Genomic DNA, 25,496 nt, shown 5'->3' with positions numbered 1-25,496 from the left:
CAAATGAAGTCTTAATGCACAGTTGCAGCCATTCATGCCAAGGCTCAGAAGTGTGTGTGCGTGTGTGTGTGTGTGTGTTCAAAAATGTGCACTCGCCAGCTGTTTGTCTAACCCATTTGCTTACTAAACACTTTCAATTTTGTGCAGGACGAAATGTCCATACAGCTAATTGTGCAGGAGGTGCCCGAACAGCCCAAAAACTTGCGCATCAACTCGCAACAGTCGCGCAGCCTGCAACTAACCTGGAGCCAACCCTTTGCTGGCAACAGCCCCATCGAGACATATCACATATTCTATAAGCAAATCACAGGTGAGTCCTAACGCAAATCCAATTAAGTTCATATCTGAATGTACAACATCATTCAAATGTTTTAATACTGGCATATTTTTGTACTACCCCTATGGAATACAAATTTGGGAACCTAGTTTTCAGATCAATTTTAAAATATAAACAGATCTTGAGTATAAGCAGGATTAGTTTTCAATTTCAATTTATTCACTTTTCTTAAAACATTATGGATTTACAAGTGAGATAAAAATATCTTAATGTTAAGAGTACAGGCAGCTCAGCTTTTTCTACTTAATTGAACAAAATGGAGGGGAAAAAACTAAGCTAAACAAGAATTGGCAGTGAACATAAAGCCGAAAAAATAATAATAACCCATATATTATTTCATTATTTTATTTGAAATATTTCTGATTTCTTTATTAAAGCGAAAAATCAATGAGATACAGAAGTCAAGCTTTAAAAGACGTAGAGCATTAAAATACACAGCTTAAAACACAACATACTATAGATAGTTAATTCTCTATTCTGATCGATTAGTGACAAAAACCTAGTGAAAGGCTAGACAGGGATCTACAAGTATAGTAAACGTTCATTATAAGCGATGCAGAAATACAAAATATGTTCATTTAATTATGTAATAAGGTCAAAAAAATGTCATTATTTTAAATTGCAAACATATTATAATGCTCAAGAATTTCACTTACTCTAAACTGATCAACAGATAACTATCTCTCGCATGTCTCAGATATTTGGCAAAATGCCGAACACATTGACATCACTGGCGCCCAAACAGTGGTCAACATCCAGCAGCTGCGTCCGGCCAAGGCCTATCACATACGCATGTCGGCTGAGAACAAGCTGGGCGCCTCCGAATTCTCCGAGGTGGTGCAGGTGACCACACTGGAGGAGGTGCCCTCGGGTCCGCCATTGAATGTGCGAGCCGAGCCCAAGAGCTCAACGGAAATCGCGGTGACATGGGATGCGCCGGACCGTGACCATTGGAATGGTATTTTGCTGGGCTACTATGTGGGCTATCAGATGTCGCTAACGCCCGAGGACAAGGAAGTGAATCCCACACAGGGGTTTAGCTTCAAAACCGTTGAGGTGCGCTCACATTTCGGTGGCGAAACCGTCCTGGCCAATCTCAACAAGTACACACAATACCATGTGATTGTCCAGGCCTACACGAGCCAGGGCAGTGGACCGCCCAGCAAGGAAATTGCAGTGCAAACAATGGAGGATGGTGAGTGACGGGGACGGGGACGGAATGGGGGCGGTAGTGGCATTGGTGGTGCTGCTGGAGGTGCCGAGGAAAGCGGGCGAAGGACTTTACATGTCTGTGCCGGCACACATTGATTGGATTTGTTAATTGCCCGTGCACAAAAACTGACACGTCCCTGTCTCGCTCGATAGCTACACTATGGGATGTGAAGCAGATTTTGTTAACAGTTATAATATCCATCTCCCGGATGAAGAGTATCTAACTCTATCTCAGGACTTTTCAGATACAAAGTGCGAAAAACATTTCTTTTTAGATTAGTATGTTATAAAATAAAGAATATAGCAAAAAATAAAATACAAGCACAATAAAAAAAAAAATCTATGGCACTCCCATTGCCCAATTTTCCATCAACTGAATTCGGAATGATATGCTGACCGATCAGTTGTAAGAGCAGACTATATATGGACGTTTCCAATTTTGGATTCGTTGGTTTGAGTTTGAAACTCCAACCTAAAGAAAGCCCTAAGAACTCCATATATTAATTTTTTTACAATCTGTGAAGTTTTCCAAGCAACAGTCTATAAATTAAAAAAAAAAAAAAACTACATCTATCTTGTTGCATTTTGACGAACGTTCTACAAATATCTCTATATGCATATCTTATCTGTATTCCAGAGAACTTTTTAACCAATTTACGATCCATATATGAGGAACAATTAATTGAAATCCAATCATTTGTAAATAACCAAATCGGTCATTTTGAAAACGTAACCTACTTGTAAATAATTCAATCTCTATAGAAGAACTCAGATAAAAAATCCAAGTTGCTTAACACAATTTTTGAATCTCTAACTTCAGATTTGTAATTAAGAATAAGAGTCATTTTGAAAATTGTAATTCAATTAATATCTTGAAATTTTTCAAAAGGTATGTTCAAAAAGATTTGTAGGAATTGAAAAAGTTTTCAAATATGTTAGCATCGTGCCCTTTGATTTGAACTAAGGATCAGCAATTGGAGTATCGAGATTAGACCAAAAAAATGCTCTTTGTCGTCTGGTCCAGGTCCAGGACTATGTGCAATTGGCGATGGACAGACCTTTGGCAGCTGTCGGCACTCGCAAAACGTTTAATAAACTTGGCAATCTTTTTGTCTGTCTTCTCACTCACTCTCTTCTCTCCCTTCGTTTACTTCTCTCTCTTCCACTACATTTCACTCTTTCTCTCTCTCTGTCTCTCTCTGTTCTCTGCAGTCCCCTCATCACCGCCAGAGTCGCCGCAATGCGATGTGCTGGGCTCAACGTCGATTTATATCACCTGGTCACCACCGGATGTGGACGGACAGAATGGCAAAATCAAGGGCTACAAAGTGTTTTACATATCGGTCGATGAGCTTTACGGTAAGTGTCTGTGTGTGTGTGTGTGTGTGTGTGCATGTGTCTGCGAGCAGTTACGCCTTTAGGTGTAGTATGTACGTGTATGTTTGTGTAGGGGAGTGTGATTCAATGTTTGCCTTGCAAATTACTTCAGCGGCATTGGGAATTCGTAGCAATTATGCCACACCATTAATGCTCAACACCTTGCGTGGCCAAATGGCAATGGGAAAGGGTAAAAGCTAAAAAAGAAGGCGTGGCCCAAGTCGAGGAGGTTGCACCTAATTAGCCAGGCAGCTGCATCGTCATATTTCCAATTAGCGGCCCACAAAAGCGTGCTACACATTCTGAATCGGAGAGTATCCGAGTTGTGTGTGTGTGTGTGTGAATGCTTGTGAGAGAGTCTATTTTTATTTGCCCACCCGGCCTTTCATTGACAGTTTTTGTTTCGTGTTAATACCCGCAATACAGAAACCGATCCGGAGGTTGTGAAGTCAACAAATCAATACGTCACCATCGAGAATCTGCGCAAATACACAAACTATACGGTCTGGGTTTTGGCTTACACCAAAGTAGGCGACGGCATGAAAACCAAACCATTTTATTGCCGCACCCACGAGGACGGTAAGTGGCAACTGCAGCTGCAGCTCCAACAACAACACAAAAAAACAACAACAGCAACAGCGGCAGTTCAATGAACGCAAACGAGTCAAGGCGCGGGCACGGCTTGCAGATGATGGAGACGGTGATGACGACGTCATCATCGCCGTTGCCTCTATCTTTGCACAGTGGTTCAAAGTAAAAGTAATCGTTTTACTTTAAGTGGCGAACATAAATTAAAATCTATAAATAATAATAAATAATGTATAGACTGAAAAATTGGTTATTAAGCTTACGGTTTCGAAAGTGTTGCAATTAGAGAACCAAGCAATTCTTAAATATCGAAAACAAACATCTTTGTGCAGGAAATAGGCCAAGCGCCATAGAGATCTCATCGCAAACAAATAATTAAAGGCGTAATCAAAACATTGTTCTCAAATTGTACCATTTGGTATGACTTTAGATCGATCTATCATTTTTTGTTCCACAGTAAAAGAGACAGAAGACGAAATAAAATCATTAATACTTGTAATAGAATATTTCTATATACATATCTTCTATATATATATATATATATATATATATATATAATCTGTACGTCTTAAATGCCGATCGATGTAGATTAACAAATACAGTCCTACAATATAAAAAGCAGAATGAATTATTGTTGATTCCGATTGTAGAAAATAGTTAAATAGTTCCGCTAATACCTGGAAAAAATATTAAATTTTATATATTATATTATATATTATATTATATATTATATAAATTATATTTCCCTTCCATAGCCAGGTTCTGAACTTGATGAAAAACTATAACTGGAAAACAATAAGTCCAAGAAAAAACACATCTTTATTTTGAGAAAAAAATATCTATAAAATTGAATCACTGTGCAAGTATATATATGCATGTGTATAGTGTAGATTTGTTGTTGCGCTTTATATGTATTTATTCCTACATTTCATTTCTCATTGCAATGTGCTTTGTCTTTCGCGTGGTATTTGATTTTTCGGCACATTGGTGCAGTGCCGTCGGCGCCGCAAGCAATTAAGGCTATACCCGCGTCGAGCACGAAAATCATCATATCTTGGCTTCCGCCCGATTTGCCCAACGGTGACATTGTAAGTACCGCAGCCACGCCCACAATTCTGACGCTAATAAGGCGGAAATTAACGCACCCTCTGAATCTATTTGCTTTCCCCAGACCGGCTACACATTCTACATGTCCATGCTGGAGGGTGGACGGGAGGAGGGCACGCACAAGCGGGTGCTGGGACCCTTTGTCGAAATGCACGAAACGGTGCGGACTCAGGAGTCGGCGACTTACCAGTTCTGGTTGACGGCCTCGACCAAAATGGGCGAGGGGGAGAAGACACAGGTGGTTACAGTGCCGCCGAATAATAAAGTGCCCGCTCGCATTGTGTCCTTCAGTCAGCGGCTAGTGACGCCCTGGAAAGAGCACTTGGAGCTGCCATGTCGCAAGGTTGGCGCACCCGCACCGGTGACCATTTGGCGCCAGGATGGTCACAACATGGAGACGAGTGCTCGCAAAACCATTGCCAAGAACGGTACCCTCTATATAAGCGAGTGTCAGGCCACGGATGCGGGCAATTATACATGCAGTGTGGAGAACACTTGGGGCAAGGACGAAATAGTGTACAACATCGTAGTGAAGGTGCCGCCCGAGGCACCCAATCTGACCGTCGTCAACACCTACACGGACAGTCTGCACCTCGAGTGGCTGGACAATAGCCACGGCGGTAGTCCCATTCTCGGCTATGTGATCAACTATAAGCGCGACAATGGGGACTGGGAGGAGCTGCAGGTGGACGCCAAGATCAACTCCCATCTACTGAGCAATTTGTGGTGCGGCACTCGCTACCAACTCTACATAACAGCCTTCAATAAAATCGGCACCGGTCTACCCTGCGACATTGTCAACTCCTATACAAAAGGCAATCCCCCGGTGCAGCCGAAGCACTCCCAAATGATTACCAATAACTCGACGAGTGTCACCTGCTGGCTGGACTCGTGGGGCGATGGTGGATGTGGCATACTCTACTTCATGATTGAGTCACGCATCTACGGTCGCTCCCCCTGGAACGTCGTTTCCAACCACATTCCGCCCACGGAGCGCATCTACACGGTCAGTGATCTGGTGCCGGGTACCAAGTACCAGCTGAAGGTTACGGCGCACAACAACGCCGGCTCCACAACGGCCCTCTACAATTTTACGACACTGTCGCCACAGGGCGGTAAGTAGGGGCTTAAGGCTTAAGCTCGAACTAATCGAATCATATTTACTTTAAGTTTCTAAATACCTGCACAATTATTCTATTGGACTTTACAAATTTACGACATTTTCGATATTTTGATATTTTTTACATAAAGTTCTGAAATTTCTGATAAATTCAAATAAATAAAAATAAATCTTGAAATTTACTTAAGTGATGGCAAATCGAGATTTAAGTTGTGAAATTTCTGATAAATTGAACTAAAATATTGTGGAAATAAATTGTGATATTTCTGATAAATTAAATTAAATAAAAAAATATTGTTGCCGCCCTCCTCTGCGATTCTCATACCATGTACTTAAGTGATGGCAAATCGAGATTGAGGTTGTGAAATTTCTGATAAATTCAACTAAAATATTGTGGAAATAAATTGTGAAATTTCTGATAAATTAAATTAAATAAAAAAATATTGTTGCCGCCCTCCTCTGCGATTCTCATACCATGTACTTAAGTGATGGCAAATCGAGATTGAGGTTGTGAAATTTCTGATAAATTCAACTAAAATATTGTGGAAATAAATTGTGAAATTTCTGATAAATTAAATTAAATAAAAAAATATTGTTGCCGCCCTCCTCTGCGATTCTCATACCATGTACTTAAGTGATGGCAAATCGAGATTAATGTTGTGAAATTTCTTAAAAATTAAATTAAATTAAAATAAGTTGTGAAATTTCTGATAAATTTAATTAAATAAAAAAATATTGTGGCCGCCCTCCTCTGCGATTCTCATACCATGTACTTAACTAATGGCAAATCGAGATTGAGGTTGTGAAATTTCTGATAAATTCAACTAAAATATTGTGGAAATAAATTGTGAAATTTCTGATAAATTAAATTAAATAAAAAAATATTGTTGCCGCCCTCCTCTGCGATTCTCATACCATGTACTTAAGTGATGGCAAATCGAGATTTGAATTGTGAAATTTCTAATAAATTAAACTAAAATATTGTGGAAATAAATTGTGAAATTTCTGATAAATTAAATTAAATAAAAAAATATTGTTGCCGCCCTCCTCTGCGATTCTCATACCATGTACTTAAGTGATGGCAAATCGAGATTAATGTTGTGAAATTTCTTAAAAATTAAATTAAATTAAAATAAGTTGTGAAATTTCTGATAAATTTAATTAAATAAAAAAATATTGTGGCCGCCCTCCTCTGCGATTCTCATACCATGTACTTAACTAATGGCAAATCGAGATTTAAGTTGTGAAATTTCTGATAAATTCAAATAAATAAAAATAAATCTTGAAATTTACTTAAGTGATGGCAAATCGAGATTTAAGTTGTGAAATTTCTGATAAATTCAACTAAAATATTGTGGAAATAAATTGTGAAATTTCTGATAAATTAAATTAAATAAAAAAATATTGTTGCCGCCCTCCTCTGCGATTCTCAACCATGTACTTAAGTGATGGCAAATCGAGATTAATGTTGTGAAATTTCATAAATATTAAATTAAATTTAAAAAAATTGAGAAATTTCTGATAAATTAAATTAAATAAAAAAATATTGTTGCCGCCCTCCTCTGCGATTCTCATACCATGTACTTAACTAATGGCAAATCGAGATTTAAGTTGTGAAATTTCTGATAAATTCAACTAAAATATTGTGGAAATAAATTGTGAAATTTCTGATAAATTAAATTAAATAAAAAAATATTGTTGCCGCCCTCCTCTGCGATTCTCAACCATGTACTTAAGTGATGGCAAATCGAGATTAATGTTGTGAAATTTCTTAAAAATTAAATTAAATTAAAATAAGTTGTGAAATTTCTGATAAATTAAATTAAATAAAAAAATATTGTTGCCGCCCTCCTCTGCGATTCTCATACCATGTACTTAAGTGATGGCAAATCGAGATTAATGTTGTGAAATTTCTTAAAAATTAAATTAAATTAAAATAAGTTGTGAAATTTCTGATAAATTAAATTAAATAAAAAAATATTGTTGCCGCCCTCCTCTGCGATTCTCATACCATGTACTTAAGTGATGGCAAATCGAGATTAATGTTGTGAAATTTCTTAAAAATTAAATTAAATTAAAATAAGTTGTGAAATTTCTGATAAATTAAATTAAATAAAAAAATATTGTTGCCGCCCTCCTCTGCGATTCTCAACCATGTACTTAAGTGATGGCAAATCGAGATTAATGTTGTGAAATTTCATAAATATTAAATTAAATTAAAAAAAATTGAGAAATTTCTGATAAATTTAATTAAATAAAAAAATATTGTGGCCGCCCTCCTCTGCGATTCTCATACCATGTACTTAAGTGATGGCAAATCGAGATTTAAGTTGTGAAATTTCTGATAAATTATATTTAATTTTAAAAATTTTGTAATTTCTGATAAATTAAATTTTAAAAAATATTGTATTTAATATGGTAAAAGACACAGATCTAGAACCATTTTCTAAAAGTAACTCTCATTTAAATATACACGTATATATTACAAAGTACAATACAATAATTTCACCTTCAAAGATAAGAAAGCCCTTAGAAAACAATTGTACTTGTATAATAATATATTCAAGTATTCTTCATAGGAACGGTTCAATGGCAAATCATTCATAGTATAAAATGTTTTTGCTTTTCGTGTCTTTGTATCGTGAGATTATTTATTAGTTTTTATAAATGCTTTGCTTAATTTAATGGTTCTTAAATGTTTATTTTTTCCATCGCCCCCATAGTGCTTTATAACAACGATCACTCGACGCCTGTCTCGCAAATGAGCGATCTGCCCTTTTATGCCAACTTCAAGCTGCTTCTGCCGATCTGCATATCGCTGATGATGCTGCTGGCCCTGGTGGCAGCCGCGCTCTTTCTACGCAAGCGCAGTGAGTCCACAAAGTTCTGTTAATATCTGCGATGGTGAGTTGCATGTAATTCCCTTTCCACAATTCGCAGAACTGAACAATCAGGCACGTTTGGCCTCCAGCTCGATGTCGGAGTCACCATCGCTGGCCAATCTGCAGAACAAGCAGAATCGGGATCAACAATACCTAGCCGTGCGCTGTAATCCGGCCAGTGCCGCCCCACGTGGCTCCAATTCCAACGACTCGGGCAGCTTTGGCAAGGCCGAGGGCAACGAATACATCGAAGATATCTGTCCATATGCCACCTTTCAGCTGAACAAGCAAACCTATAGCGAGAGCTCCTACAGCGGCAATGTCTATAGCGGGCCCTATCACTCGGTGCGGGGCTCCTTTGTCTATCACGATGTCAAGCCAGAGAGCTATCATGTAAGTTAGTTTTGAAGCAAACTCGAATTCAACTACAAGTAAAAACTGTTCTTTGCACATAGTCCAAGGAACCGGAATATACGAAAGTGCGCCGAAAAGTCGGCCGCCTACGCGATCCACACTCAGAAAGCCAAGGTAGATGCATTTTTGATGCTCATCGTTATCGTTATCGTCTTCATACCAAAATCCTCCTCCATCCAAAACTAGCTTTAAGTCCAATGCCAAAATTTGCTCATTATTTAACACATCATGTCGCATATCATACGTCCACTCCCCCCTCCCCCTTCCCACTCACCAACTTCCCTATTCCAGATACCACTAGACTATTTATAGGTTCTCATTTTTTGTATATCATTTTTTTTGGAAATTAACAAAGTTTTGAAAGAAAAAAAACCGTAAGCATTCACATACAAAAATTCATCTAAACAACAACAACAATCCATCGAATCGTACTAAACTTTTTAGAATCGGACAATCCAGGTTCAACAGATTCCGAAGTTAGGAAAATCCTAACGCTTCACATACCAATTACAGAATATGACACACTCGGTTCCGAGTCGGACAATGATGTGTCTGCACGCGCTCTTAACTCGGCCAAATATCGCGCACAACGTGGTGAGCACAACTTCCTTACTTCCCGTCTAAGTGTTCGGCCCATTCAACAGCGCTTTATATTCTAGATACTCAAGATGAGACCTCGTCCTCATCGGAGACCACGCCCACTAGCATGACGCGCAAATCGAAGCCACCATTTGCGGCACGAAAAGCTGGCAAGCCGGGCACCAGTGGCAAGCGCCATGTTCGCAGTTCCAGTGGCTATTCGAGCCATAATGAAGAAACTACTTTTAGGTAAGAAACAACTAGAGTTGCTTCTTGTTGGATGGTGGGAATGCTCTATAAGCTTAATTAGAACCCTATATGTTTAGCATATCCAACTATCCACCAAACTATCAGGACCACATAAATCCACCAGCGCGATTTTCCGATGCCAACGACAAGACGAAGACACAAACGTCGCCACGTATGCGTGCCAATCAGAAACTACAGAGGGAAGCATTCCAAATAAATGTCTAGAGACACATAACCTAACGAACAAACTAATGTAAACCAAAATCCGTGTAAAAGTAAACAACATTATTATACAAAAGCCCAGGAAACAGAATCTGTAAACATCGTTGTAAAATCCATCATCCAAAATAAAAAAGTATTGCAAAACCAACAAGAAAATTGAAACTAATATTAATATGAACACCACTTCAAACTACTGGCAACTTGAGCTGCATTTCTAAATACGATATGTAATTGTTAATAAACGAATGTGCTAATAATTAAACAATTCAAACGAACGTAAATTTATAATAATTACAACAAACCCCGTTTAACTATTTACAACAACAAACGAATATTATAACTTTTCGAGTGCATTTTATTTTTCAACGAAAATAATTTGCAGATCGTTGTAAATTTCTGAAAAAAAAAGAAAAGAAAAATGCAACAACGATCGAATAGAGCATAACAAGAAATAAACAATAAGACTTATTTACACACTGATTATGCTTAGTTGAACTTGAAAAGCAGCATAGAAAAAATAAGTTAAACCAAGCGTAACAAACAAATATATATTAAAAATAACTTGAAGTAATTTAAGCATTTAATGTAAAGAAACAAAAACATACTACTTATATAATCATATTTTCCACTACGGCAGACCGTAGATTAAGTGCGCTACACAATTTATGAGGGCCGTTCTATGCGTTTCTCACAGATTTGTGTAGAGCATTTGCAAATAAAAGGTATATTAAATTACATGTTAAACAAAGGAAATAATTAAAGTAAATACTATACATGGCCTTTGTGCTAAACGATAATACATTCTCAGTAGTAAAAATATTCTGTTGAGCTATTTGTTTAAACTTTTTGTATAAGTTTGTAAGTGTTTGCGTTTTGATTGAACATAACTCTACAAATGTTAGCTAGTTATTTAAATGAAATAATTTATAAATAATAATAATAATAATTAACAAAAACTACAATTACACACACACAAATCTAATAGTTTATGAAACTGAAACTATTGTAAATAGCAAGGAAGCTCTGATTTAATTATACAAACGAATACATATAATAGAGAAAAGTAATAAGTATATACAAAATATATGATATAAACATTAGTGGGAATATTAAAACACGAAAAAGCCAATGTCGTAAACCAGCATGCATTTTCATAAACAAAATTTAAGCATAGAAGAGCCAAGAAAGAGCAGCAGCAGGACATAAAAACACAAAATTAGCCACAATAAGACAGATGCGGTTTATGTTTTGCCAAATGAAAGAAACAACCCAATGCATACACAAACAAACACACATAGCTTCGAATCAGACAAACATACGAGTACACACTTAAATAGTTATAAAGCAGCGTAATAACTGCTTCTACTCCTGTACCATAAAGACAGTCAAGCATGCGAGCATATGTATAAATATATTTTGCAACAGCTACGCAAAAGTTGTAAGCAACAAATACTTAGCTAAAATGACAAACAACCAAATACATGACAATATGAACGAACCATTACATACAAGCATTCATTACATACATACATACTCATACATACGAAAAACACTAAATAAAAACTAAAAATTAATATATATAGTATATGAAGGCTCACACCGTTGTAGTTCACACAGCAAGAAAGCAATTCAGCATTTGGCATATTGAAGGCAAAGGAAATGTACGAGTATAACCAACCGCATGTACTTATGTATTATGATTAAACTAAACAATCTATTGAGAAATTTGGCAATGCAACTTTTCAGACTGCACCATACAACAACAAATTTTAGGCATTTAAATTCCTTGAAACTAAAACTAATTGAAAATGAAGTCAGTGGTTTTTGAACTTACTAATTCTTAAGGCGTCAAAAAGCGCTTTTGGTTGTAAATTGATAAAATATACAAACAATGTTTGGCACATTACAAAAAAAAAAAAATATATATATATATATATTACAAATAATTTTCAAAGGCATATGCAACAAGTTGTAAACTTACACACACAAAAAAAAAAAAAACAAATTTAAATAAAAACCTATAATGTACGCATGCCATAAGGCAAAGTTATGTATGTATATGTGAACAAAACGAAAAACTAATGGAAAAAGGCAAAATACATGACATGAATATGGTAAAGAAAAGAAAAACCACTTGTTTTGCCTTGCGGCATGGCTTTCATTACAATAAATCCTTTTTTATTTTGTATTTTATTTACATATCAGTTTTATTAGTGAAAAACAAGTAATCGTACAAAGTTAAGGATACATATACAGACTATTGGCCAATTCCAATTAGCTTAAGGGGACCAAAAATAATCAACTTAGTGCACTTCACTTACACAATAAACATTACAAATAGCAGTTTGCAATTGTTGCATTTAAAGCATTTCAAGTTTTGCATTTACACAAAATGTTTAGATTTGAAATTTGAAAACTAAGCCTTATACAATGATTGTGTTTTGCAGCCACTTGCACACATCCATAGGTTCTAGTAAATCACTTAAAGTAGACAAGATTACATTATTTAGTTGTTTACAAAAGGAATATCTAATATTTCTAACATTTCACTTATACGACATAGAGTGTTTTCTTTTTTTAGTTCTACCACTAAAACGTAATGGTTAACAAGTATAAAAATGGGACTTGAAAAAGGGGAAAAGCGTGTTTTTCGTTCCTTCCATTTCTGTTTTCTCTGTTTTGTGTGTTTGTTTGCCAAGCCACCGGACTGGGGCGTGTGCTTTTTAAAGTTAAGCGTCTTAGAATACGAATCCTTTAACCTAATACATAGCGTTATAGTATATTAAAAGAATTTGCTGTTGTGGTTTTCGGGTTTTGATTGCTTAGTGGCTTCTATGACAAATATCAGAACATAATGGGCTTATCCTTGCACTGATCTATCACATAGCCGGTGAAACGTTTCAGGAACTTGGGGTACTCGCGTTTATATACAGCACGCAGAGCACTCGCAGGTGCCCAGCCACCGGGATTAACTAAAATAAGACCATAATAGTAAGTTGTTAATGGAGAAGCAGAGACAAAGTAATACTGACCCACAGAACAGTAAGTTATTTTGCAGGTTAAATCATCACGATTCAAGGGTTGACCTTTGACATACCCCTCGGGCAAATGTGTTTGGCAGGCTAGTATGACTGTCAAGAAAATGCGCACGCATTTGCCATTCTTCGACTGCAAGATGGGGAGAATTAAGTGGGGTAAAGCGGAAGTAAACCATAATTACGCATAATTACCTGCTGCTTGGCATATTCGGTTGAATTGTTGCACACAATCCACGTGTCCGTGGCCCCCGGCTCCAGACCATCATTTATTTTGCGCATATGCGACCAGAATTGTGCATCACGTTGGCTGGCTGGCCAAATGCGTTTGTGTGTCTGTAAGAAGAGCAGCGTGTCCGCTGAAATTTTCTCCAGGATCGTGCAATCCTCTAGTGTAGCTAAAAGTAGAACGTTTTTAAGTTTAAAAGTTGAAGACCAAGGCCATGCCACTTACTCTCCCAATCGTTGCGAAACTCGGGCATAAAGAAATAATGACACATTTCACGCGCCGTTACGCCCTGAACTGTATGATAGGCCTTCAGGGGATCCATTACCATCCCATTCACCTCCTCCTCGCGTTTGTACATTTTGATTTCGCCCTCGTCGGCAAATATTTGCCATCCATTGCCATCCTGACCGACGCCTTCGCGCGCATAATGAAGCTGCTCTTTGCACACGCGATCAATCTGTATGTGGGTGGTAAATATATACATATACTATATACCATCTGAATGTGTGTGTGCGATGAAATCAAAATCGAATATGGCGCAAAATACATTAACGACAACTTAATTGCACGTAAATGTCAATTTCCGATGCCGTGCCGATGACGATGCCTGCTTTCCTTTTACTTACCTCGGGCCACAGAGCGTGGGTTTTGGCCTCGGCACCCGTGCCAAACTCCTCTCGCGCCTCCTCCCCCTCGGCAACCGCCTCATGCGGCACATTGACCAACGACTGTGAAATTTGTGACTGCAGCTTCAGTTTAAAGCGCAACTGCATATCCTCCTCGATTTTCTCCAGACCCGTCTCGACTGCATCGAAGAATTCATCCTCCGGCAATGTGGAATGTGGGCCCTCCTGCAATATATAATTTAGATAGCTAAGTATCTATAAGTATACGTGTAAGTATGTTGGGGCACACATGCCAGCACGTGCGTTCGTAACTAAGTCAAGTTTATGGCGTTAAGCGACATCTTGAAGGTTCGGCCTAATTAATTTTAATGAGCCAAGACCATTTAATAAAACCACTGCCACATTTGTCGATAGACAAACACGCTCACACACACACATACTATACAAACCCTTCTGTTTGTACGCTGGGAGGCACAAAGCAGCGAAAGAAATGAGTACGTGCTGCCAATAAATTAATTGAATTCAGCAACGCCTGACAAACGACCCAAGAAAAGCGAATATTTTGCAGCCAGCCCTGGAGATGGGGGAGCAGGCAGCCACTACGTCAGAGCAGAAGCTGAAACTAAGCTGATGTGGATGGGACTGGACTGTATTGGACAGCGACTGCATGCGTAATTGGGCGTGCATAATAGATACAAAGGCGGGCACTCCCATTGTGCCATGAATATTAAAGCGGCGATGCGGTCTCGTCTGCCTTTTCTTCCCCAGCTTTGGCTCATATTCCATGCATGGCCAGAACGTTGAGTCGCCCAGGGCAGTGGCATGAATAATAGCATAGAATTTAGGAAATTAATTTATTAATTAATGCAGACACGCGCACTAAGGATCCAACAATAATACCCACAAGCCACTATAACCAATTGTTTATCTATTTTTTTTATTTATTTTTTTTTTGGTGTAAAAATAAATGTTTAAGGCGTGTAATTTAAGATCTAGCCCGAGCCTTTTCTGTTTAAAGAACAATTTCAAGTACTTGTTATGATAAAAATTCGCGTTGCAGAAAATTATGTTTAATCGTGTAATCATAATAAACATTTAATAAATAACTATTTCAATTCAGATCAGTTTTCCAACTTCCACGTAAAATCGGATTGAATTGAAACCAGAGCATCTACATACAAGTATATACATATATATACATTTTTATAACAACTAGAGATATGACATTTGCATTCGAATATGAATATGTTTTGATTTCAACAAATACGAATACTTTGAGCATATCGTATTGAATTATTGTGTATGCCACAAATTCATTCTCTTTCTACCAGCATATTACAAACTATTGAAGTATTGAACTCTATAACCAACTGGCCAATTAATATTTTAATTTTGTTTACATCTACCATTAAATTCTTCCTTTAGTTCGATGTGATAAAAGAATGTACCATATCTATGAGCACTGTCCAATTATAAGAAGACTACTTATTTGAAGTAATCCCTGTTTTTGGCGCCTGGCAAATGTATGTGCGTTGCGAAGTGCCAAATATAAATATGGGCCACGTCGTAGGAATTGAAGTCATTGCTGCGGCCATATTCATTGCACGGCACAGCACAAAGGATGAAAAGGAGCGACTGCTGCTTACCAGGCTATGCTTTTTGGTCAAAATGTAAATCTCAGTTGACACCTCAACGCCTAAAAGACGACAGTAATTTTATTTATAAGCATCTCAATCACAGAATCGTTTAAATCGCACGCAAAACTTAATAGGAGCCTAGAAATAAAAAAGGAAGGAAACAAAAAAGAAACGGAAAATGCGAAAAACGCAAAGAAAGCGAAAAAACGCCACAAAAAAAGAGAATGGCGCGTGAAGCGTGGGAGAGCGAGTGGCAGGACGAACCGACAGCAAACGAACAAACGAACGAATGAACGGACGAACGAGTTATCGAAGCGCGTATCCTTCCGCCGGGCACGAGGACCCAAAACAAACTGTTGCTATCAACTGACTGAACGGGGCGGCAGAGCAGCGACAGAGTCGTTGCATCTGTGTGTGTGTGCGTGCGAGTTAGCGCGTGGGAGAGAGCAACAGTGTGCTAAGGTGGTTGGAGGCGTGGGGCGCCCAAAAGCACAAACACTCTCACAAACACACACACTCACGGTTAGACAGCCTCCCGAAAAAAGCTTTGAATGAAGGCATTTCTTGTATTTCAATAATAAATCAATGTGGGTGGGTGTTGCTGAGGTGGTTTAGTGGTTTATGTAGCTTTGGTAGGTGTGGTGCGTGCTGCTCGTTTACAGTTGCGGCTTTAGGACAAACAAATGAAGCCAATTCGCGGCATTTTGTAAACCAAACCAAACCGAACGGACCCAAGTGCTTCAACATTTCACCCCACCCCTTCCCATTCGAGTGTTAAGTGCGGCATGTTGAACAATGAACAATGCCGAATGTGGGGCACGCACTTCACTAACCTACCGTCGCAAGTTGCTTTCCATGCTGCAGTCTGTAGCGTTTGGACAAAAAACGCACTGACGGCATATTTTAAAGGCAAGTTTATAAACGGTTTTTATTGCTTTATACACTTTATAAGTATATACGACTATATGTATATGTAATTTATTATTTTGGAAAAGCCGTGCGCGTGCTTTGAACAGTAAATTGTGTGTAAGTAAGGCTGTTGTTTGTAAATATGAAGCCTACAATTTCGCAATTCGAATTTGTAACATTTGTTATAAAAAGTTACTTTGTGGCTTTATGGTGTTTACTATTTTTACTCTCTTCTATTTGTTTATGAATTGTACGTGTGCGCGACGCGATTGCTGACCGCTGACTGACTGGACGATGTTGGCTATGAGCGGCCCGTTGGCCACTGTCATAAGCTTGTAAGCCGCGCCAACCACCAAGAGTTCGAGGTGTTTAAATAGCGGGGAAGGGGGAAGGGCAGCTAACAAACACGTGCTTAAAAGCTGGACTTTCATGTTATTCCGCAATTACTGTGGGTGGGTACGACTATAGGTTATGGAGATTGTATTTTATGTAACAAGCATGGAATGCAATGTTTTAAATCTATAGATACTCGGTTTGATTTTAAGATGAAGTTTTTTAATAGTGCACCTTTTAAAAATACACATTTCATTGCATTCGGAACCATTAGACTTCAAAATAACCAATAAAATATGTTTGAGATTTTGCGATTTAAAAAAAATAACATTTAGAAACTGAACATTTGAAACCTTTTGGGTGCGCAACATTGATCTTTTGAATTTAAAATAGAAATATATTTGAAAAAATCACACGAGCATTTTGCATATAAACATAAATAATAGAACTTCCAGATATGATATCTCTCTTTTGGACAAATATTGCGCCATAATAAAAAAACGTATTTTACTTTGAAGTCATTTAGAATAATATTTCAAGACTTGAAGATGAACCCAACCCAACAACAATAGCTTTCAATTTCGTTAAATCTTTTTTAATAATTAATATGCTCAACTCTGAATATTTAATCCAGTTAGTGGACTTGCCTTTGTGTGCATATCAGCGCAAGCAAAAGGCAAACTAAGTATTAGTATAAATAACTAAACAGTCGGCCACCCACTCTTTGTGCTTGAGTGCCCAGCAAGTGAATGAACTCGTCCGTCCACTACGAATAAAGGGAGAATCGTAGCACTCGTAAATCGTTTAGGGGCACTATGAGTAAGTACTTAAGTATTGAACAGAGTGAAGCCAAGCTTTGCAGATTACCTTATAGCCATGCCCAACACTTATTCAACACTTATCAATATTTTTCATCTCACTACATACGCATTATAAATAGATATAATTGGCTTTCTCTTTGCTTCAATATTTGCTTGCGCTTATTAAAATAAATAAAAAAAATTATCACTGAGCCATGCGGAAATAGGCAACAGACATTCCAACAAAAGCAATTAAAGTCAATAAATATGGCTTGCGTGCCGGAAATTCCGGAAACAGATAAGAACTGCACAAAAGGCAACATGCCATCGGGGCAAACGTGGAAAAAGTTCCCAATTCTAGCTATAATGATAGCTAGAAATAGAAATCGGTCAATCACATGAAATGTTAACCTCTTGCGTCTATTTTTGTCGAAAATTTTAATAGCAAACAATCGAGTCTATCGCGAAAGACAAAACTGGTTGGCAATTATAACAACAACAAAAATGATAGGCCGAGCGAGCTGCGCAAACAAAACGAAAAAAGAAACAGCATAGCGCACACGCTTTAAACGCTTCATATTGTTTGTTATTTTCTGACCTACACATTAACCACAAAGATGCGCAAACACATTTGGCCTAATAAAAAGGGCCGTGAACATAACTCGTTGTTGGTCTCAGATATGCGAGCATGCTTTGTAACAACACTTGGAAATTTAAAGCTTTACACTTACCTCGAAGTCGGGCCCTGGATAAGATAAACGTTTCAGCTTTTCAATTTCTTCTTTGAACTTTCTGCAAAGGACAAACAGGCGATTTGCTTTAATTTCGTTTATGGCCTCAAGGTCAACCTACTTATTCTGTTCCTCAGCCCGCCGACGTTTGTCAATTTCACGCTCCAGTTTTCGTTTCCATGACTCATCGCTCTCAGCAATGATTTCAAGGCAATGCTGTAATGTGCTCAATACGCCAGAAGTTGTGGCGCGAAACGTGATGGACTCGCCCTGAAAAAGTCAACAACAATTGTTTGGAGAAACGCGGAAGAAGTGACTCCTTTACCTTAAAATCAATGGCCTTTAGACCATCGCCGAGATCCAGGGGAGTGGAATTGCTTTTGTTGATCTCCGAGCAGGCATCAAAGTAGCGCTGTAGAGTCTCGATTTGGCCAAATAGTATATCTTTGAATGTCTCCAGCTCGCCAACTTTCTCGCGCAGGTTGCGTTGCGTCTTCTTCAGACTTCCACCGCTGGCCAACGAGATGGTGTTGGACTGCAGAGACATGGTGCTTCCATGGCGACGCAATGAGGTCGTATCCGTACTGCCTGTGTCCTCTTTGTAGAGCTGCAGCACTTCCACCCAGTGCATGCGGTCCTCACTGGTCTCGGCGCGCAGACACCAATTGTTCAGATTGTTGACCACCACATCGAAACGCAGTTCATCGGACTCGTGTGCCTGCAAATGAATATTTCATTTAATTGTCTAGCATAAAAATAGATCGGCCCATGAATCACGAAGTGTGTTTACATTATTTAGCGCGCTCTTATATCTAATTAATGTATGCATATTGTACACAAAGCGCCTATAAAAACGACGCCCCCAATGCCCCCAGTTACGATAGCGACGAAAACAAACGCGCTGTCATGTAAATACCGACCAAAGAAATGAGCAGCCATTGACCAACAGAGCAGACTGTAGTTGTAAGAGACATCAATGTCAAAAGCATTTGCTGGCCATAGCGTGTACACCTAGCACCACTAAGAGACCTTCTCACTGTATTCCGCCCCCATTGGCAACCACCTTACAAATTATACTGACGATGACTTCAATTCGAAACAACTATTTTCGTCCATACACACATCGCATGTTCGCGACAACAGAAAGGAAGGCAAAGTAAGGCGCGGAGGTGGAAATAGAGAACTTAATTGATTGCGCTGCATTGATTGCGGGTCGTTGGGTCGTTGGTTAATTCGAGCAACACACGCCCATTATTTTTTTATTAGTTCAATTAAAAACACTTGCAAAACGCTAGCCAAGCCATTTCAATTCCAAACTCTCAATCCAACCCAAACCCATGTCGTATACGAACCTTGATTGTTGCTTTGGTCAGGCTAATGGCTCCACGACATCCAAAGTCCGATTCCGATTCTGATTTGTAGTACGAGAGCGTACCATCCTTGAGCACAATATAACGTGGCTGCCAGCCATAAATGTAATTTGTCCATTTGCTTAAATAGCCACGCAACTCCACACTATTGTCCAGGTATTCTTCCTCCTCGGATGACTCGCTCTGGGAACCCACTGCGTTGTCCGTCACTACATTCGAGGGCGGGGGCGTATGCATGGCTCTCTGTTGGGCTGTAGCTGTAGAATCTGCCGTCATACTGTTGACCACTTCCATGGCCAACAATCAGCAATGATGTGTGTTTAATTATCTTTGTCTATGCGTACGCAAAAAAAAACAAAACGAAATTAATATATAGGGCCAATCAGCTAAGCGCGTCGAGATTAAATTCTATATATCGCGCCACGTTGAATATCAGCCACGGCAACAATTAAAGAAAAAACAAGAGCAACAACAACTATCCATGGAGCGTTGTGATAATCCAATTCAATCACCAGAAGCAAACAACGCCTGACTCAGTCCGGTTTGTTGTTGTTGTTGTTCTAATTGGGGCCGGGTTGGCGTTGCTGTGCATATATGTATCCGCTGCTCGCTGTTTGTTTGCAGATTTCGCACTTACCTGCAAAGAGCGTATTATGGTCAGCTCGCTGCTTTAGGCACTCATTAGTGCAAAAGGTGTTATTCAGGCGGCGTTGTTTGACTAAATTCCTTCAACATCCAAATAAAAGAGCAGTTTTTGTCCAGTTCGTGATAAACCAAACATCAGCTGTTTAAAACGCATCGTTGTTATCGATGCATTGTCATATCGATGTGCGTAAGTGTGCTGTGCAATGAATGCGAAAAACAGTGTGGTAAAACGGAGCATTTTGTTACTTGGGCCGTTAATTTATAAATTGAATTTTTGTCTAACAAAAAAATATTTTTATTGCTACTTACAGTCAAAAGCTTGCAGCATTTATATTTTGGGAATTTATTTAAATAAATAATAAATAAATATTAATTGTTCGCATGCACAAAAACGCACTCATAGTTATGTTATTTGATACAATAGCTATACCAATGTCTGTACCGCGAAGCTCAGTGCAAATTGAGCTGTGCTGTGCACAGTTCGTTTGTGCTGGTAGGTGTGGCTGCACAACTAAAATGGAACACCACATTTCAAAGAAAGAGGCATTATCACCAAGGGTTCCCCAAAACGGATCATCTCCCAGGCAGCGAGACAATCCATCATTTGAATCTGGATCTCTCTTTTTGCCCGAAGGGCATTCCTACTTCCAAGAAGGCATTAAATATGTATCGGATATGATGGAGATTGACGATATGGACGCTGATTGGCTCGTGGATGCCGAATTTATATGCAAAACCATTACGGACATAATGTCAGAGAAGGATTGGATTTACAAATTCATGCTGCAACATCTGCTCGCCACAGGCAAGTAAAAACTGAGGCACCTATGTGTCAGTTCTTTTATTTATTTATAACTCTTGTTATACAGCTACGTTTTTCAGGGGCTCTAAGATTGACGTGCCCCTTGATTTCGAACAGTATTTGCGTTTTCACATGCCCTTTCCCGTCACGCCCATTTTTAATGCCGCACAACCGGGCTACATACATCTCTATGCTCCAACTACACATCCCATGGTCAGCAATAGTTTTGTGAATCCGGAGAGTGTACAACTGCTTCTGCGTGGCAATTTGCGCGACACCATGGACCATCTCAGCTCCATTTTCTGCAACAGTGGCGTTGAATATAAGCTCGCCTATCGCACTCACGATATCGGCGATCAGGGGTTTATCCATGAGATTCTGGCCTGCGAGCAACGTGACTTTGGCATGCCAAGCATCATATCCTTTGTGTTTTTGCCTGCACTCCAGTTCAGTATCACGGAATTTCCGTTACCGCCCTTCGTTCCCACTAGCCCGGCGTGGACACATTGCGGCGATTCCTTCTATTGGCTTGCCCTTCTGCAGGTTTACCCACGCTACGACAATCGCAGCTTCTGTCCTTATGTGCCACGCATGCAACTCATTCAGGACGAACGCATGATTAAGTATCGCAATGTGTTGCGTCTCCTAATGCGAATTGGCATTGGCAATGATATTCCTGATATATCAGATATTTTTGTACTGAAGGGTCTCCATTTTTTTCGTTTGCGCTACAGCACATCTTGTGATTGCAACTTGTCCCTGGCCACGCTATTCATGGAGGTGAGTCAATCTCTTTGGGTGGGAATATCAGCTTAAAAGGGCAGACAACCAGACAACAAAATATATAAATAAAAAGTACTGTTACTAATGACCAAGAATTTTATAAGAACCAAAATAACTAATGTATTTAGAACGTGTTGAGAACCTTGTGCAAATTGAATGAAAAAATATGAATTAATTATAGGAAAATTATTAAAAGAAAAATGGATTGGTTTTTCCACATTCCAATAAACGAAAACTAAATAATGTGTGGCTACGTTATCGCGGACATATTTTACATACTTATATCGGTGCTAATGTATTTTATCTTCCTTGCAGCTGCTCAACATTCACACAGATATCACGTACCACGATGCATTACAAAAGTACATGACCTTTGGGGGTTTTCAGCAACATTGGATGTGCAATGCTCTCAAGCTAGACTGCATTGCCCGAAACGTATCGATGTTCTATTACATCAACTGCATCCACTTGGATCATCTGAAGCACCTGTTTGGCATCATCTGAGGGGACACTAGTGGGGCAAACATATTTGAGGCCTACTGAGTTTCTTATTACCACAAACAAGCGACTTGTTTGTTTATTTACTTCAAGCTATGGAAAGTATACAACAAAACATTTGTTAGCTGGAATTTTTGTCCATTTATTACGCTTCTGGTTCAGTTGTTTGAAACCAAAGCCAAGCTAAATTCGTTCATGTTCGAGACAATGCGTTGGCATGCGCCATAAATATTATTATTATTTACACATTACAACAATTTGCTACAAGCTAGAAAGTTAACAACGCTTACAGCTAGCAATAAATTAATTTTAAATTAATTATCAGTAATTAGGGTTAATTACAAGCAAATGACTTTCAATATGCACTCATTTCGGCAGTCGCCCCTGTACAAGTTGCGCCCTAAAACTAGACGAGGTCAACAATGGGTCACAGTTACATTACAACTCTTGTTTCCCGCTCCATGGGCAACGCATTTCTGCTCAAGTGCTCCTGACTGCTAGGCAGCTCCAATGCTTCCTGTTCATAATATTCGCCCGACGGTCTTGCCGTAGTTGTGGTTGTTCTTGTTGTTGCTGCTGTAGGATTTCGGTATTTGTTAGCCAAAGCCTTGAATATGCTCTTGGGGCAGGCCTTGTAGTAGGGAAAACACTCGCCCGGTGCCTGACGTCCCTCGCCCACCTGCTGCGCTCTCACATATTCAGGCAGTAGGTCAGCAAAGGGCGACTTCGTGACTCTGCAAATGGGCAGGATAAAGTGATTAAAGCAAATTTAAGCTTAACAAACTGCAAGATAATCACGGTCACTAAATTAATTATATTTTAGTTCATTTTAAAATCTCCAAAATAATTCAGTACATTAACTTCGCAAACTATCTCTCGTAATCAAAATTAGGAACAACAAAACGAAAATTTTGTTAATTATATGAACTGTAAACAAACAAAAACTGAGCTGCAAAAGTCGATTAGAAACTGCTTAAATTTAGATTATAATAGATTATAATTATAATTAATTAACAATATTACCCTGAGCTCAGGTCTTAAAAGAAAATCTAACTGAAACTATTTGCTGACAGGCTCATTAAAGTAAGGCTTGCAATTAATTTACTCACGTGAGGAACAGCTTTGTCATCTCTCCGAACACGCCAAATTTTTCCAAACTACGCGAGTGCATCTCACATATCGTGCGCAACAGACACGCCTTGCCATCCATGCCGAAGGTAGCTAGGAAGTCCTCGACCACGCCATAGAGGAGCACTCTTTCGCCACCGTGGAAGATATGCTTAAAGCCAGCTGGCAGCTCAGGATATTGTGGGTCTTCATGCACGACAAAAGCCGGCTTTTCGAAGCTGCTGCTCCTCTGAGCGCTCAGATCTCGTTTCCGGCGCTGGACGTGCAAATATCGAGCTACATATTCACCCAGCATGTGACCGGCACCGTGACCAAAGGAGCGGGCAAAGATTGGCGGCAGATCGCCCAGAGGATTCTGGTTATCCGTCAGGCCCAATTTGTCAAAGTCAACTGTAAGGAGCGGGCAATAGAAATTGAAACCGAACAGTCGAACAAATTTCAACGACTCACTTGTGACGGGAAAACTTATGGTGATATTGGAGAAGAAACCCTCGGGCGGATGTCTGACCAATGGGAGTGCTATAGTTGGCGTCAAAGTCAATGAAGTGCCCGGCGGCAATGCCAGTCGTCCATCATCGGTGATCCAAACAAGACGTTTTTTGCGTATGTGTGGTGTTTCTGCCGCTGAGTCCGATCCCGTTTCCGCGGCCAGTTCATCAGCGAGTGTATTGAGATGCTGATCGCTGAATGGCGCGGCATTATCTGCTGATCTGTCAGCATCTGCTTCTGATATTGCGAGTGTGGTGAGCGCCAACAGCAGACAACATTGGAGACTGTTCTTCAGAATTGTGGCATGCATGCTACATAATAGAACAACGAAAGACTTAAGCAACAAACTTGGAACGCTTACATGCCTAGCTTGGTCCACAACAATCATCTAATGGCACTGATTATTTAATAGATTCCTATAGTTGTATAACAGCAAGTGCAACGGCTGCTGCACCCCGCCCCTTTCTGCAAGTCCCGCCCCACAAACGCTGAAATTCGGTTAACATCAGTGTACAACTCAACATACTCGTATACGAATGTACATTGTATAGATGACTAAATTGCAGCCCAGTCCCGTCCGATCAGCTGTTTGTTCCCTCCCCCTCCCCACTCCACAACAATTCGCAACTGGTTTCGGCTTTGGCATTGTTTTTTGCTCGTCTCTGGCGACTGTCGAACAGCTCGATTTGGGAAAGCAAGCATGGGGCTGCATTGTTAAAACAAATGGCATATTTCTGCACCGTTAGAATGAAATTCTTATTATGAATAGCAAACTCAAAAACAAGAAGCAGAGTTTCGGGTTTGTGAGTCAGTAAACACCCTTGAATAACAGGCACACTTAATTGAATGGATAAATGGAAAACAACTATATCTTTAAACCGAAGAGTTTTAAATACAAAACGAGAAATCTTCCTTGCAGATAAAAATGTCCAAATTTCTTGCCATATTGTTCAGCCACACCTGCATCTTTGGGAGACCTTAAACTTTACTCTCAGTTGTATAGTGTTAGCAACAATAGCTACAAATTTGGCGCATTCAAGAACGGGCTGTCAAACGTCCTTGTATCTTTATTTGTTTATATGGGTAAGTGCAGTGAAAGCACACACACACAAACAAACTGATTTATTCAGACCTGAGCTTCTCATACGAGTCTGCATGGAGTGAGTGAGTGGAGTGTGGATTTCACCAAAAACGCACTCGCAAGAATCAAACAAAATGGAACACTTTAAATTGATATCTATAGCACTCTCAGAATGTGGCGTGAAAATTTCACGACGCACTTTTACCATGAATTCGCTTACAATGTCCTATATTTGCCATACCCAGCTAGTCAGAGACATACCCACACATCTGTGTATATAATCAAATTCATAGCCATGGCCAAGTCGGGCGAT

General features: G+C 39.2%; 4 protein-coding genes across 8 annotated transcripts in view; 2 read left to right on the top strand and 2 right to left on the bottom strand.

Annotated features, from left to right (window-relative positions):
- LOC115622130 (Down syndrome cell adhesion molecule-like protein Dscam2) overlaps window positions 1-10,265 on the top strand; it is a 69,339-nt gene extending 59,074 nt beyond the window's left edge. Inside the window, exons 20-31 of one of the 2 annotated variants that reach the window (XM_030515984.1) lie at window positions 148-310; window positions 1,035-1,532; window positions 2,762-2,908; window positions 3,353-3,505; window positions 4,508-4,602; window positions 4,686-5,736; window positions 8,465-8,611; window positions 8,682-9,016; window positions 9,079-9,151; window positions 9,551-9,631; window positions 9,697-9,865; window positions 9,943-10,265. In XM_030515984.1, the coding sequence (XP_030371844.1) occupies window positions 148-310; window positions 1,035-1,532; window positions 2,762-2,908; window positions 3,353-3,505; window positions 4,508-4,602; window positions 4,686-5,736; window positions 8,465-8,611; window positions 8,682-9,016; window positions 9,079-9,151; window positions 9,551-9,631; window positions 9,697-9,865; window positions 9,943-10,090 (3,060 nt within the window). In that variant the 3' untranslated portion in view covers window positions 10,091-10,265. Of the gene's footprint in view, window positions 1-147; window positions 311-1,034; window positions 1,533-2,761; window positions 2,909-3,352; window positions 3,506-4,507; window positions 4,603-4,685; window positions 5,737-8,464; window positions 8,612-8,681; window positions 9,017-9,078; window positions 9,152-9,481; window positions 9,632-9,696; window positions 9,866-9,942 lie in introns of both variants that reach the window. The other variant, XM_030515983.1, reaches the window with a different exon arrangement.
- A 1,978-nt stretch (window positions 10,266-12,243) lies between these two features.
- On the bottom strand, window positions 12,244-20,535 carry LOC115622569 (collagen type IV alpha-3-binding protein). Of its 4 annotated transcripts, none has more exons than XM_030516540.1 (10): window positions 20,395-20,535; window positions 19,740-20,091; window positions 18,713-19,105; window positions 18,509-18,657; window positions 18,388-18,448; window positions 13,978-14,202; window positions 13,577-13,808; window positions 13,318-13,520; window positions 13,120-13,255; window positions 12,244-13,059 (listed from the first exon to the last, which is right to left on the bottom strand). In XM_030516540.1, the coding sequence occupies exons 2-10, from the start codon at window positions 20,049-20,051 to the stop codon at window positions 12,932-12,934; spliced, it is 1,839 nt and encodes a 612-aa protein (XP_030372400.1). In that variant the 5' UTR covers window positions 20,052-20,091; window positions 20,395-20,535; the 3' UTR covers window positions 12,244-12,931. The 4 variants fall into 4 exon arrangements, with proteins under 4 accessions (XP_030372400.1, XP_030372401.1, XP_030372402.1 ...); XM_030516541.1 differs by having other exon boundaries at window positions 19,740-20,044; window positions 20,395-20,489; XM_030516542.1 differs by lacking the exons at window positions 19,740-20,091; window positions 20,395-20,535 and adding an exon at window positions 19,308-19,419.
- A 505-nt stretch (window positions 20,536-21,040) lies between these two features.
- LOC115622458 lies at window positions 21,041-22,491 on the top strand. The gene is made up of 3 exons (XM_030516403.1): window positions 21,041-21,207; window positions 21,272-21,984; window positions 22,303-22,491. The coding sequence occupies exons 1-3, from the start codon at window positions 21,078-21,080 to the stop codon at window positions 22,489-22,491; spliced, it is 1,032 nt and encodes a 343-aa protein (XP_030372263.1). The 5' UTR covers window positions 21,041-21,077.
- Window positions 22,492-22,917: 426 nt separating this feature from the next.
- Window positions 22,918-24,412, bottom strand: LOC115622454. Its single transcript, XM_030516397.1, has 3 exons — window positions 24,064-24,412; window positions 23,595-24,003; window positions 22,918-23,219 (listed from the first exon to the last, which is right to left on the bottom strand). Exons 1-3 carry the CDS (start codon window positions 24,410-24,412, stop codon window positions 22,919-22,921), a joined length of 1,059 nt encoding a protein of 352 aa, XP_030372257.1. The 3' UTR covers window position 22,918.
- Window positions 24,413-25,496: the final 1,084 nt, after the last annotated feature.

Source organism: Scaptodrosophila lebanonensis, unplaced genomic scaffold, assembly GCF_003285725.1.
Source record: "Scaptodrosophila lebanonensis strain 11010-0011.00,11010-0021.00 unplaced genomic scaffold, SlebRS2 tig00000043-arrow-pilon, whole genome shotgun sequence".
Classification (NCBI taxonomy): Eukaryota; Metazoa; Arthropoda; class Insecta; order Diptera; family Drosophilidae; genus Scaptodrosophila; species Scaptodrosophila lebanonensis.
This window is presented reverse-complemented; position numbering and strand designations above follow the sequence as displayed.

Excerpts from the sequence above, each read along its gene's own strand:
- LOC115622569 (XM_030516540.1), bottom strand. The coding sequence starts at position 20,051 with ATGGAAGTGGTCAACAGTATGACGGCAGATTCTACAGCTACAGCCCAA. Across the intron at positions 14,203-18,387 it reads ATCCAGGGCCCGACTTCGAG|GAGGGCCCACATTCCACATT; the intron begins GTAAGTGTAAAG and ends TATATATTGCAG. Across the intron at positions 13,060-13,119 it reads AATAACTTACTGTTCTGTGG|TTAATCCCGGTGGCTGGGCA; the intron begins GTCAGTATTACT and ends GTCTTATTTTAG.
- LOC115622458 (XM_030516403.1), top strand. The coding sequence starts at position 21,078 with ATGATGGAGATTGACGATATGGACGCTGATTGGCTCGTGGATGCCGAA. Across the intron at positions 21,208-21,271 it reads GCAACATCTGCTCGCCACAG|CTACGTTTTTCAGGGGCTCT; the intron begins GCAAGTAAAAAC and ends CTTGTTATACAG. Across the intron at positions 21,985-22,302 it reads TGGCCACGCTATTCATGGAG|CTGCTCAACATTCACACAGA; the intron begins GTGAGTCAATCT and ends TCTTCCTTGCAG.
- LOC115622454 (XM_030516397.1), bottom strand. The coding sequence starts at position 24,412 with ATGCATGCCACAATTCTGAAGAACAGTCTCCAATGTTGTCTGCTGTTG. Across the intron at positions 24,004-24,063 it reads CATAAGTTTTCCCGTCACAA|TTGACTTTGACAAATTGGGC; the intron begins GTGAGTCGTTGA and ends CGCTCCTTACAG. Across the intron at positions 23,220-23,594 it reads ATGACAAAGCTGTTCCTCAC|AGTCACGAAGTCGCCCTTTG; the intron begins GTGAGTAAATTA and ends GCCCATTTGCAG.